This window comes from Podarcis filfolensis (genome assembly GCF_964270895.1).
Source record: "Podarcis filfolensis genome assembly, chromosome: 12".
NCBI lineage: Eukaryota > Metazoa > Chordata > Lepidosauria > Squamata > Lacertidae > Podarcis > Podarcis filfolensis.
In genome coordinates this window covers 21,295,888-21,309,598 of record NC_139614.1, presented here as the reverse complement: position 1 = coordinate 21,309,598, position 13,711 = coordinate 21,295,888, and the positions used below count along the sequence as shown (strand labels likewise).

At 44.0% G+C, this 13,711-nt stretch overlaps 1 protein-coding gene across 2 annotated transcripts in view; it reads right to left on the bottom strand.

Annotated features, from left to right (window-relative positions):
* Positions 1 to 1,882: 1,882 nt before the first annotated feature.
* The window catches only part of HACL1 (2-hydroxyacyl-CoA lyase 1), a 28,344-nt gene continuing 16,515 nt past the window's right edge, over positions 1,883 to 13,711 (bottom strand). The window contains exons 10-17 of one of the 2 annotated variants that reach the window (XM_083578056.1): positions 12,031 to 12,136; positions 11,135 to 11,218; positions 10,174 to 10,275; positions 9,557 to 9,711; positions 8,271 to 8,429; positions 8,044 to 8,151; positions 6,279 to 6,465; positions 1,883 to 2,970 (exon numbers count right to left, since the gene is read on the bottom strand). In XM_083578056.1, coding sequence (XP_083434182.1) covers positions 2,938 to 2,970; positions 6,279 to 6,465; positions 8,044 to 8,151; positions 8,271 to 8,429; positions 9,557 to 9,711; positions 10,174 to 10,275; positions 11,135 to 11,218; positions 12,031 to 12,136 — 934 coding nt within the window. In that variant the 3' untranslated portion in view covers positions 1,883 to 2,937. The remainder of the gene's footprint in view (positions 2,971 to 6,278; positions 6,466 to 8,043; positions 8,152 to 8,270; positions 8,430 to 9,556; positions 9,712 to 10,173; positions 10,276 to 11,134; positions 11,219 to 12,030; positions 12,137 to 13,711) is intronic. The other variant, XM_083578057.1, reaches the window with a different exon arrangement.

The window sequence follows — 13,711 nt, the reverse complement described above, 5'->3', positions numbered from 1 at the left end:
CTCCTGGTATGCACCGCGGAGGAACTTAAGGTCCACAAATGACAATATTTTGGAGGTCCCAAGTCACAAGGTGGTTAGATTGGTCTCAACTAGGGCCAGGGCCTTTTCAGTACTGGCCCCGACTTGGTGGAACACTCTGTCACAAGAGACTAGGGCCCTGCGGGACTTGACATCTTTCCGCAGGGCCTGCAAGACAGAGCAGTTCCACCTGGCATTTGGTTTGGACTGAGTCTGACCCTTATGTTTCCCTCCCCCTATGGTTTTGATCTATGGGCAACTTTTAAAATGAGGCTGCATTTTAAATTGCATTTTAACCTGTATTTTAAATTGCCCCCTCCCCATTATGTTTTTACTGTAATTTTTACTGTTGTTAGCCGCCCTGAGCCCTGCTCTGGCCAAGGAGGGCAGGATATATATATTATTATTATTATTATTATTATTATTATTATTATTATTATTATTGAGGTGGAAGGGACCCAAGGTTCATCCAGTCCAACCCCGTGCAACACGTAAATGTAATGTAATGAAATTGATGGCAACAGATTTAAGCCGACCAAATCCCCAATTCTGGTGGTCACCTCTTGTTTTCAGGTTGTGTGAAGGGAGGAGTGGTATGACAAATCCTGCTCCCCACACCATCCTCATCTCCTCCACCTCTAACTGAGCTACAAGGTCTACAGCAGAAGGAGAATCTTCACTTTTCGCAGAATGTACTTGGAATCCTCCATGCCACCATTGTATGAATTCTAAGTGTGTCAACCTTATCATGTAAACATTCTCTCTTAAGATCTTCCTGTTCAACATACAAGGATCCCAAGACTACCAGCTGATCAGGAAAGGACTTAACACCTGGACTGCCTTACTGGCAGAACTTTTCGCAATACCTAAAATCTATGGAATTCACCAAAAAAGTGTGGCAGTATTAAGCCTCAGGCTTGTTGTTGTTTAGTCGTTTAGTCGTGTCCGACTCTTCGTAACCCCATGGACCACAGCATGCCAGGCACTCCTGTCTTCCACTGCCTCCCGCAGTTTGGTCAAACTCATGCTGGTAGCTTCGAGAACACTGTCCAACCATCTTGCCCTCTGTCATCCCCTTCTCCTTGTGCCCTCCATCTTTCCCAACATCAGGGTCTTTTCCAGGGAGTCTTCTCTTCTCATGAGTTGGCCAAAATATTGGAGTCTCAGCTTCAGGATCTGTCCTTCCAGTGAGCACTCAGGGCTGATTTCCTTAAGCATGGAAATCTAAGCCTCCGGCTTAGAAGGCTATAAAAGAGGATTAGACCAATTCATGGAGAATCAATCAATCAACTGCTTTATTTATAATGATTTCTGAATAGCAGGAACACAAGCAAATAATGGAAGTACAGTGGTTCCTCGGGTTACATACGCTTCAGGTTACAGACTCCGCTAATCCAGAAATAGTACCTCGGGTTAAGAACTTTGCTTCAGGATGAGAACAGAAATCGCACGGTGGCGGCAGCAGGAGGCCCCATCAACTAAAGTGGTACCTCAGGTTAAGAACAGTTTCAGGGTAAGAACGGACCTCCAGAATGAATTAAGTACTTAACCCGAGTTACCACTGTATGTCTCCATGCTCTCTTTGTGGTCTTTCCCCAACTCAGCTGGCTGGCCACAGCTGAAACCTAGAAATTTGTTCTAATCCAGGTTACGTCCGAGGCCCCACTGAAATGTGTGGCCTGTCTCAGGTATTTAGGACTTTAATTGCGCACCATTTTTTCCCATTTCTTGAGACCTCATTAAACTCACAGGACTGGTCCATTTGCTTTTTTCATAGGTGTAGTTTAGTCTAACGAAAAACTGGACATATTGATGATTTAAATCAATTAAAATGCTTTTAAAATGACAGACATAGCACAAGCTCCATTATTTAAAATTCTGTATTTGGTATGCTGATACTTTGTTCAATATTTTATCAGCTACCGACATATTTTCAAAACCACTTATGAAATGGCTCAATTATAATTCAGCGGTTTCCCTACCCAATAAAACACTGAAAAAATCCATGGGGGGGGGGGAATCAAGTTTTGCATAGTACATAGTTATGGAACAAAGAATCGTGAATGAAGGGTGCCCTCTGGTGATTTTATGGAGGCACTGATTAAACAAACATTTGTTTTCAGAATGAATTATACAGAATGCTGATTTTTCAAAAGTGGATGGATATCAGGTATAGGAAGATATTAAAAAGGGTTCAGCAGCTTTATATATTCAGAACTCATCACACTATGTCCATTTACTGCCATAATGTAAAGGCACACAAAAATTCAGAACCAGGCTCAGTGGCTTTTATTTAACCCGTGCACAGACTCTGAATTTGTTTTAAACTAGATTACTGTTTGTTGACAGCTCAGTTGTAGGTATTTTTACACCTGAACTTCAACAAAAAAAGTCCAGCTTCCAAGGCAGAATTTGTTGCAACGTGGATGTCATGAATGTAGACACGAGGCCCTACATGCAGCCGCAATAGCGCTGAAATTGCACTGTCTGGAAAAGCACATAACAGTGCAGCACTATGGTTGCTATCAGCCTTTTGAAACAGGGGTGGGGAAGCAATGGCTCTTCAGATGCTCTGGAACTCCAAGCCTGATCAATCCCAGCCAGTATAGCCAATTGCCAGGGAGGACGTGAGCTGTTTCGCAAGCTGCTCTCTGAAGAACCTCCCCGCTCATTTAGCGGGGGATTTTGAAACGTGGGCCCACCTGTCAATCATGTGATATCATAACACCATATGACACCCACTCACCTGTCAAATCTGGCCCATGGAGCCAAAAAAAGCTCCCTCCCCCTGATCTATATTACCAATACTTTAAATGTGACCCTCATCCAAATTACATGGAGAATTAGTGTAAATCTGAACCTTCATTTGCTTTAGTTCAGTGGTCTTCTGCTGAAGTGTTCCAGTCCTTGCAGCTTCTGCTACATGTTCGAGCGGGTCAACCAATGAAAATCCTAAGAATACAAAACAAAAAAAACAAAAAACCACACAACAATATTCAACATTCAGGAATGAGAGGCTATGCTAGCAGATTAAAATATTTTACAGAGAAAACAATCTTATTTTTCCAGCAGTAGAAACGAAAAACCAAATACTGGTAATAAAGCAACACTATAATCGTAGCAAAAGTAAAATGGCTTTTGTTTCTGATGTTTTATATTTGCTTTATGGTTCTCTTTTGTAGGCTATCTTGAAAAATCTTGATTAATAAAATTTATTTTAAAAATATATAAAATAAAGCCACACTATCACGTTAGCACAATAAAAAGGACAAAAAGTAGGCAGTCATGCTTAAGAGGAGTAACAGAGAGCATCATGAAAGGAAAGGGGGAGGGTGGCTGTGAAGGACCCCAGGGGCTGCCTTGCTGCATCCAGGGTTTCTCACCTGCTTAGAGGCAGGTTCAGGGCCCCCAGTCAATAGGGCTTGCTGACAATCAGTACGGCTTACATTGGCTCCCAGCACATTTCGAAGCGTTGGTACTAAATGGCTTTGACCCTGTATATCTGAAGGATATACACCTGGGACGCGGGTGGCGCTGTGGGTTAAACCACAGAGCCTAGGACTTGCCAATCAGAAGGTCGGTGGTTCGAATCCCCGTAACGGGTTGAGCTCCTGTTGCTCGGTCCCTGCTCCTGCCAACCTTGCAGTTCAAAAGCACGTCAAAGTGCAAGTAGATAAATAGGTACCACTCCGGTGGGAAGGTAAATGGTGTTTCCGTGCGCTGCTCTGGTTCGCCAGAAGCGGCTTAGTCGTGCTGGCCACATGACCTGGAAGCTGTACGCCGGCTACCTCAGCCAATAAAGCGAGATGAGCGCCGCAACCCCAGAGTCGGCCACGACTGGACCTAATGGTCAGGGGTCCCTTTACCTTTACCTGAAGGTGTGTCTCCATCCCTACTGTTTAGCCCAGACAATGAGGTCCACCTCTGAGAGCCTTCTGGCATTTGTCTCATTGAGAGAAATGGAAGTTACAGAAAACCAGGCAGACGGCCTTCTCAGTAGTGGCACCCGCCCTCCCATCAGATGTCAAAGAGATAAATAACCACACAACTTTTAGAAGACACCTGATGGCAGTCCTCTATCAGGAAGCTTTTAATGCCTGATGTATCGTATGTTTTATATATATATATTCTGTTGGCAACCCAGTAAAGATGGGTGAGGTATAAGTAATGAATTATTATTATTAAAAGGGGTGCCTGGGAGGGAGAGTCTGCTGGCAGAAGTGGCTGGTAGCTTCCCCTCCCTGCTGGATAGCCTGACAAGGCAGATAGGAAACAGCTGGAGCCAGAAACAGCTGCCGACATTGAGACGTCAGAGCAGCTTCTGAGAGAGACTCTGGAGGAAGGGAGGGGCTTGGCATCAGAGGGGCTGGTTGGCCGGCATCCCAGTCAAGCAAAAGGCAAGCAGGAAGAAAATTCTTGAATGGAGCTTGAGTGGCCGGCTGTCAACACAGAGAGGCATTTAGCTGTAGGTCACTCTAAATCAAGGGTCAGCAAACTTTTTCAGCAAGGGGCTGGTCCACTGTCCCTCAGACCTTGTGGGGGCCGGACTATATTTTTTGGGGGGGAAATGAACGAATTCCTATGCCCCACAAATAACCCAGAGATGCATTTTAAATAAAAGCACACACTCTACTCATGTAAAAACACCAGGCAGGCCCCACAAATAACTCAGAGGTGCATTTTCAATAAAAGCACACATTCTACTCATGTAAAAACACGCTGATTCCCAAACCATCCATGGGCTGGATTTAGAAAGCGACTGGGCCGGATCTGGCCCCCGGGCCTTAGTTTGCCTACCCATGCTCTAAATCAACAACCAGACTACAAAGTAGACTTCCTTCGGTGCGCTTCTTTGACTCAATCACAAAATGGTGGGAAGGGCTCAGAAAAGTACAGAGTGCTGGTTTGCACTTCCTGGGTGCTAAATTGTCTTTGAGAGGCATCACGGTGTTGGCTGGGGCAATGAGGGTGTGCTGTAACACCTAATCTCCAATAAAAAGCCGTGAATTGAACATTCCCTGTGTTTATTTCCCTTTGTAGGAATGGATGCAGCTCCTTTTCGATGTAGCCCTGACCCATGGATGCCCAACTGTGGCCAGACTGTCTCACAACACTTCCTAGGAAGTGTAGGGGAATGAAATGAAAAGTAACCCTAGTGGACAAGTGTCTGTACACGTTATATTACAAAGGTTAATATACAAAGACAGAACTACGGCCCTTTCTCAGACACAGACAGATGTGCACATGAATGTTTTAGTATGCAGTCTACAAGGTTTGTGTAATGGCTTTAGGGGTTGCTTGTGCGTAAGTTACCGCCGCTCTGGGCTAGGTTGCCTGGTTAAACAGTTTCTCGCTGGACAGCCATCCACTCCATGGCTGTTCAGTCGCTGGCAGGATCCGTCAGTGGGCGTTTCTTGAACCTCTTCCAGCAAAGAAGTTCTTTGACGCCAAGTCGCTGCCTACTTTCCCTGCGCGGAAGTCTTCTGCGCAGGGTGAGTGTGGGCAGCGGAGGACCTGTGCTCTCCTCGCTGATCTCCTGCGAAGAGTCCTGGAGCCTCCTCTCTGCTTCCCCCATCGGCCCCCCTCTATCCCTGGTGTTGCGCTGATTTTCTTCCCCAGCCGGAGACCTGCCTCTCTCCCTGCTTGGCCCCTCTCCAGCATCGCTGTGGAGCCGAGCCTCCTCCTCTAGTTCCGATGGCAGTTCCCTGACAGTTTGGAATGTTATTGTTCAGTGCATTTGTACCTCTCTTTGCTGTTCTGTGACCACTAGATACTCTAGCCTAGAAGCATTTTAAAGAAGAAGAATGAATGGTGACCAGAACTGGGGAAATCCAAGTTAGGGAGATCAGCCAGCCATAAGAGACCTCAGAGTGCCCGTTCTTAGTCACAACTGTTTATAATTTTTCCTTAAAAAAAAAAAAATCAAGTCTGGCAGGCATATGGATTGTGCAAAATAGAAATTCATACAAAACTGAAGCCGAGGTTTGACCGGTTAAGTTATTCTCCCATTACAAAGACTGAGGAAGATATTTGCTATCAAGTCCCCCTTTGCTCTCCCAGGTTTTTTGCTCCGTTATTAGAGTAAATATTGCTTTTTAGTGCTTTCTGCCAACTTTTCTACTTTGAAATCTCTTGGCTTAGCTTACCAAGATGCTATTGAATCTTTAACACAGATATTTCACTATTGAAAGAGTTACTCCACTTAACACAGGAAGTGATGATTTGCTTACACAGAATGGGAGAACAAAATGGACACTCACCTGCTGCTTCCTGTCTGACTGTGGATCGATCATGACATTGATGAGGGAAGGCACATCCTTTCCCGCCAGGCTTGCTTTCAGGGCAGCTTGCAGTTCCTCTGGTGTCTGCACAAAGTACCCTTTGCCACCAAAGGCAGACATAATCTGCTCATAGCGAGCATTTGGCAATAGAGACACAGGAGGAATGCTGAAATGAAGCAAAAAGAGGTCCAGCTTTGCTCAAGTAAAGCTCCTTGGCATCATAAAAGGTCACTCTGTTAATATGATAAATGCGCCCAGCAAGAGAAACTAATTGTTTTCTGTGCCTCAGGGAGATAGATCAGGGCCTGTTTAATTACTGTGCAAGCATTCAAGGATTATTTCAGTGGAGGTTTTAGCCAGGAATAGGAAACCCCAGTACAGTGGTATCTCGGGTTAAGAACTTAATTCGTTCTGGAGGTCCGTTCTTAACCTGAAGTACCCCTTTAGCTAATGGGGCCTCCCGATGCCGCTGCGCTGCCACCACATGATTTCTGTTCTCATCCTGAAGCAAAGTTCTTAACCCGAGATACTATTTCTGGGTTAGCGGAGTCTGTAACCTGAAGCATCTGTAACCAGAGGTACCACTGTAATGGAGACCTTGTATCTCTTCCATTCACTTGCAAAGCATTCTGGATGATTTCTACAAAGCACTTAAGCACATCTCTGTCGCTTTCCCAGACAACATGAAATATTGCCTCACTGGACAAAAGCCAGCATAATTCAAGATTTAATTGTGATATTTTTATGGTGGGCATCTGTCTCACACTCTTGGCTCTCAAATTTTCTATCTGTGTGGGCATGACTGTGCTTACTTCCGTTTCTGCCCTTTGAGCATTTTGCTGTATGAGCATGCTTGGAAACAGAGTGTAACTTTTCACCTCTGGAATGTCAACACAACGCTTATGGAAATACTTCACTAAGAGCTCAACACACCTACGTTGCCCATGGTTGCCCATGCTCTTCTCCTTTCGATTTCCCAATAGCAGGGAATAACCCAGAGAAACCACAGTCACCTTTCACTAGAATGAGTGAGTGTGCACTGTACTGCTGTCTTTCCCACAGTATGTGGCACCACCTTGTGATCTACACAACTACAGTCATACCTCGGGTTACAGATGCTTCAGGTTTTTTCAGGTTACGGACCGCCGAAACCCGGAAGTACCGGAATGGGTTACTTCCGGGTTTTGGCAGTCACGCATGTGCAGAAGTGCTAAATCGCGCTTTGCGCATGCGCAGAAGCACCAAATCGCAAACTGTGTGTGTGCAGACCATAGTTGTCAACTTTCAGATTTGAAAATAAGGGATCAGCAGCCTCGAAAATAAGGGATCAGCAGCCTCACCTGTCCCGGGGACAGTCTACGGGATATCTAACAATCCGGGATAGCAGCGGGAAACGGCGCTGGAATAAGGGAATTTCCCACAAAAAAGGGAAGGTTGACAGTTATGGTGCAGACGTGCCACTGCGAGTTGCGGACGCTGCGGGTTGCGAATGTGCATCCCGCATGGATCATGTTTGCAACCCAAGCATCCACTGTATATATCACGGGAGCCCAACACCTCAATTATCTCACTGGAGTTTGATTAGGGCTGGTAACACCCAGGAGATTCTATTATATGGAAATGGAAATGTCTACAGATGTACGACTATGATAGTTGTTTTACACTAGAACCCTGGCATACACACAATTTCCAACAGGAAAACATTAATAAATCAGCTGAGCAAGTGCAGCACAGAAGTACCCACCATGCAGAAGGTTCTCCCAGCTTCAAGATTTCCTTCCACGTATCTTGATCCAAGCCACTGTATATCCCATTGTTATTGACTACGATAATGACGATCGGCAAATGATATCTGCGGTGAATCCCAAAGAGAAACACATTCAGAATGGTGTAATATTCAGGGGAAACTTGGCTACTCCACTTGTTCTGCATAAGACATTTTTAAAAAGATGAATCAGACAAAGGTTTTACCTGCAGATGGTCTCTACCTCCATACCAGAGAATCCGAAGGCACTGTCTCCTTCTATACAGATGACACGTTGCTCAGGATTACGGTCTTTAGTAACCATAGCAGCTGCTACTGCAAAACCTAGCCCAACTCCCATGGTGCCAAAGGTACCAGCATCAAGCCTAGAAAGAAAGAAAGTCTGTCGTCTTTTCTTCCAACACATGTTTTCTGCCAGCTGTTCTTAACTCAAATCCTTTGTGCCTTATTAAAATGGCAAAGGATATCTTCAGAAGTAAGAGATACAGCATGTATTCTCAAACAGAAGTGAATAAAGTGTGGATTTGTAAATGTTTGATAAATGAATGTTACACTGAATTGGTAGTTAGAAAAGGCCTCTTTACAGTCATTAAGTTACAACATTGTCATTTTAGCTGTTTTCAGAGTTAAATTCCTGGCATTTCAAAGCACATGCTAATTATTTGGATTAAGCTGCTCAAGGCTCGGGTGCAACCATTGTTTTCCCTCTGAGATTTGTACCGCAAGGAAAATAAAAGCATGTCAATAGTTAGGGCAATTTCATAGGCTTCTCGGGTCATTAACAAAAAGGTTCATGAAATCTATTCTGTGTGTAATGCCCTGGAAAAATCAACTGGGAGCTTGAACACAACAGAAAAACAATGGCATTAGCACTGTAGCTTTCAAATTAAAGTTGAAATAAGAAAAGTGCCTTGTAATGCCTATTAATATATATATAAATATATATTAAGAGATGTGTTTAAATAGCCACACACAATACATGAAGGTTATGGCAAAGAAATATCTTTGCTACAAACATTTCTCCACAAATATTTCTTCTGGGCTATCCCGCTGTTTCTCCAGGGTTCTTTGCTGACCCAAAATTCTAATTTCAAAATTGAAGTTTTACACTGAGAAAGCATCTGTTCAAGTTCTAAGATATAGCATGCAGATGCCAGACTATAACCTGAAGCATTCTGATGCTTTTTCAGAGATTTGGTATGTAGATACAGACATCTAAAGCTAATGAAGAAGATTCTTCAGTTGCTAAGATAAGAAAGTACCCATTCTATTGATTTTTAGAAGTATTATACCCTGGAGCATGATTTTTTTTGCTCTAGGTCAATAGAATTCATTATACGATGCAGAAAAACTGGCCCGAGACCAGATTTCATTTCACCCGCAAACCACAATGATGAATGATTAAGATGGAGCCATAAAATAATACCCAAGCTTAGAACTGTAATTAAAAATTAAAAGACAGAAGGAAACTTTTTATTTTTTTTTTTTTTACCTGTGGCGAGGATGATAGTTTGGAAGCATAGTGCGCCCGATGTCCATAGTGTTTGCTCCCTCGCTAACCAGAATGCAGTCCTTTGGCAGAAGTTCCCTGACATGGTGGAATACTTGATAGTAATTCATTGGCAGGTGCTTGTGTAGTGATAATGCCTTAATGGGGAAAGCAAAGCAAATAAAAGAGCTTCTGACGAGCTACTGATCCAAAGGCTGCTGTAGTTGTAAGGATTGTGAAAAGATGACGGATATTGATTCATTTATGGAAAACAGACTTGAAGTACAGTCGTACCTTGGAAGTTGAATGGAATCCGTTCCGGACGTCCGTTTGACTTTCAAAACATTCAAATACCAAAGCGCGTCTCCTGCAGCCAATTGGAAGCCACAGAAGCCCTGTTGGACATTTGGCTTCCAAAAATAGTTCACAAACCAGAACAGTTTTGTGATGTTTGGAACCCAAAACATCCAGAAACTAAGATGTTCAACTTCCAAGGTACTGAATTTTTTAATTTATTTTTTAATACGGGAAAACAGTGCACAAAGATTAACAGAACTGCAGTTTTAATTTCGTAAGAACAACCCTAATATATTTTTACTGATACAAATGGCTAGTAGTACCTTGGATGCTTCCTCGTTGCTTTTCATTTTTGCCCGTAGTTCTTTCCACCACTCTGTGCCAGAAGGATATTTCCAAGACATTTTGTTCAGCTGATCAAAAAGCTAAGAGAATAGCAAAACTGTTACCATAGAACAGCATCATGCTTTTTTGCCCCTTTGAACTATTGTTGATATGCACCTTAAATAAAATATACAAGCACACTGTAATTCAGATGTTGCTGTCTTATACCTTCGGGTATAGGGCGGTATAAAGGTAAAGGGACCCCTGACCGTTAGGTCCAGTTGTGGATGACTCTGGGGTTGTGGCGCTCATCTTGCTTTACTGGATGAGGGGGCCAACGTTTGTCCGCAGACAGTTTTCCCGGGTCATGTGGCCAGCATGACTAAGCCGCTTCTGGCGAACCTGAGCAGCACACGGAAATGCCGTTTACCTTCCCTCTGGAGCAGTACCTATTTATCTACTTGCACTTTAACGTGCTTTCGAACTGCTAGGTTGGCAGGGTGGTATAGAAATAAAATAAAATAAAATAAACAAAATTCCCATCATCCCTGATCTTTGGCCATTCTGGCTGGGATTTACCGAGCTTAACCACAAATTAGTCACCCCATCTCTACCCGTTGATGAGGTATATATTGATGGGATATTAACATGCCTGGGTAGCTCAGTTGGTCGGAGCGTGGTGCTGATAATGCCAAGGTTGCAGGTTCGATCCCAGTATCAGACAACTGCATATTCCTGCATTGCAGAAGGTTGGGCTGGATGATTCTCAGGGTCCTTCCAACGCCACAATTCTATGATTCTATGATGTGTGGGTACCGGCTCCTGCCCAATATATCAGCGTGAGGTTTGCCCCCAAGAAATTAACTGATAATGCACACTAGCCAAAAATGGCTCAAAATCAAGCTATAAATTCCTAAGTCCAACCGAACATACAAAGGTCTCTGTGTGTTCATGTGTTACCTGCTCCGTCACTGCTTTCACGTCACCCAGTAAGGCTGCGGCGGGTTTCACATTATTCCCCAGCTCTTCTGCACAAATGTCTACCTGTCAAGTAAAAAGACAACAACCTGAACATAGGTTTGATTACGGCGAACAGCAAAAAGAGTTACAAGGCAATGTTCACACTAACATTTCTCTCTTAGATTGCATCTCTTCGCATTTCTTTTCAGCTCACAGCAAGGAACACGAACAGGTTGTTTGCACTCATTATTTGCCCACAGAAGTTAACTTTCTCCTGCTATACCTTGCTTGGACCTGCTGTACTAAACCCAGCATAATAAGAACCGTCATGCTGCGTGAGACAAACTGCCCCCAAGAGCAAAAAATGCAGCAGAAGGATCAAACCTGGCGGTAGAAACAGTGGCGTAGCGTGGGGGGTGCAGGGGGTGCCGGCCGCACCGGGCGCAACATCTGGGGGTTAGGGTTAGGGGGTGCAAATCCACGGGTTAGGGGGTGCAAATCCACGGGTTAGGGGGCGCAAATCCATGGGTTAGGGGGCGCAAATCCACGGGTTAGGGGGCGCAAATTACTTGCCTTGCCCCGGGTGCTGACAACCCACGCTACGCCACTGGGTAGAAAAAGGCAGGAAAAAGAAGAAACAGTTACGCAAATGAAACTGGCTCCTGATGCGTTTCAAGGAAACTCTACATCAAGGATAATATATTACTTCTTGATTTAATTACTTGAGAGGACAGTTCTTCTCCAGCTCAGCTAAGGGTATGCTACCCTGAGCCTCATGGAGGATGTGATAAAAACGTAATAACTAAAAATCCCACTAACCTAGTTGTAGAATAACCAGTCACCATAGACTGTGCCATACCCCTGACTGATTCTTTATTATGGCTCTGTTTGAATACCTGGATAATCTTTACATCTGACCGAAATCTTGGAGGAAGACCAAAGTGTAGAATCCAATTCAGTCTGGCACCCAGTAATATTATAACATCAGCCCCCTGCAGTGCCCTAATAGTTAAAAACAAAGAAAAGAATTTGATGGTTATTATTTTTGTACACGTTAGAACTAAGATTTAAAAAGACACTTGAAAAATCAGAAGTTCAAATTGTGATGTATTTTACCCTGGGAAAACAGTTTCCCACTCCCATGCACATTATCTGTAGGTTACACTCACTCATTCAGGCTCCACCTCCTAGACTGCACTGCCATGCTATTGGGAGACACATGGTTGCTGCTTCACCAGCCACCAATTCTGCCAACCCAGATGCTGCATCACAGCGAGATGTCCCTCTAACATTTCAGTCATTCAAATATTACTGAAGAATCGTAGAAACCAATTATAGAGGGTAAAATATTAACCAGACTAAAGACAGGCACTTAACAGTTTGCTTACAGGAAACTGAAGGTAAATTCCAGTTACTCACTGGCACAGCAAATATTATGCACAAGATTTCAGACTGCAAAAACAGTCTTAAAAGCCTACAAAATAAACCAAATTTGACACTAAGAAAAGCTGAATTTTGCATGCTGTATACATTGCAAGGGACATGGGTGGCGCTGTGGGTTAAATCACAGAGGTCGGCGGTTCGAATCCCTGCGATGGTGTGAGTTCCCGTTGCTCGGTCCCAGCTCCTGCCAACCTAGCAGTTCGAAAGCACATCAAAGTGCAAGTAGATAAATAGGTACCACTCCAGCGGGAAGGTAAACGGTGTTTCCGTGTGCTGCTCTGGTTCGCCAGAAGCGGCTTTGTCATGCTGGCCACATGACCCGGAAGCTGTACGCCAGCTCCCTCGGCCAATAAAGCGAGATGAGCGCTGCAACCCCAGAGTCGGTCACGACTGGACCTAATGGTGAGGGGTGCTTTACCTTTTATACATTGCAAACCCCCCCTTTTTTCTAGTTATAGAGAGGGTCAAGGAATGATGCATGGCATTCCCAAACGATTGGAAATCTTGATATATCAATGGACAATGTCCAAACACTTTCAAGTATCTGCATCTATAATTGCTAGAAACTTGCTTCTCTAAATAAAAAGGCATAGTGACGTAGGCCCTGAATTCTGCATTCAGTAGAATATTGTGTTTGTCACCTCACACAGCATTACCCTGGTTGACAAGGGCCTGAGATACAGAGCCACTGGGAAATTTCCTCCCAACCTAATGGCAACTAATGGCCATGATTTCATAGCTTTGAGGACAGTGTACTGAACATACTAAACACCTTCCAATTCATACTTTAGACCAGGCTTCCTCAACCTCGGCCCTCCAGATGTTTTGAGACTACAGTTCCCATCATCCCTGGCCACTGGTCCTGCTAGCTAGGGATCATGGGAGTTGTAGGCCAAAAACATCTGGAGGGCCGAGCTTGAGGAAGCCTGCTTTAGACTATGCCTAAAATAACTCTTCATCTGCATGGATTAGTCCCATATTTGTAAGGCTGAAAGAAATTCAGAAGGGTTCCATTTGAGTTTTCTTGGATTACTTTCCTTACACTCAGCTGTGAGCAGCAGCAATTGGTGCTTTATATTAAGGGATCATTTAAAGAGCGGAATCTTCAAGAAATATATGCTTTAGCTTACGGTG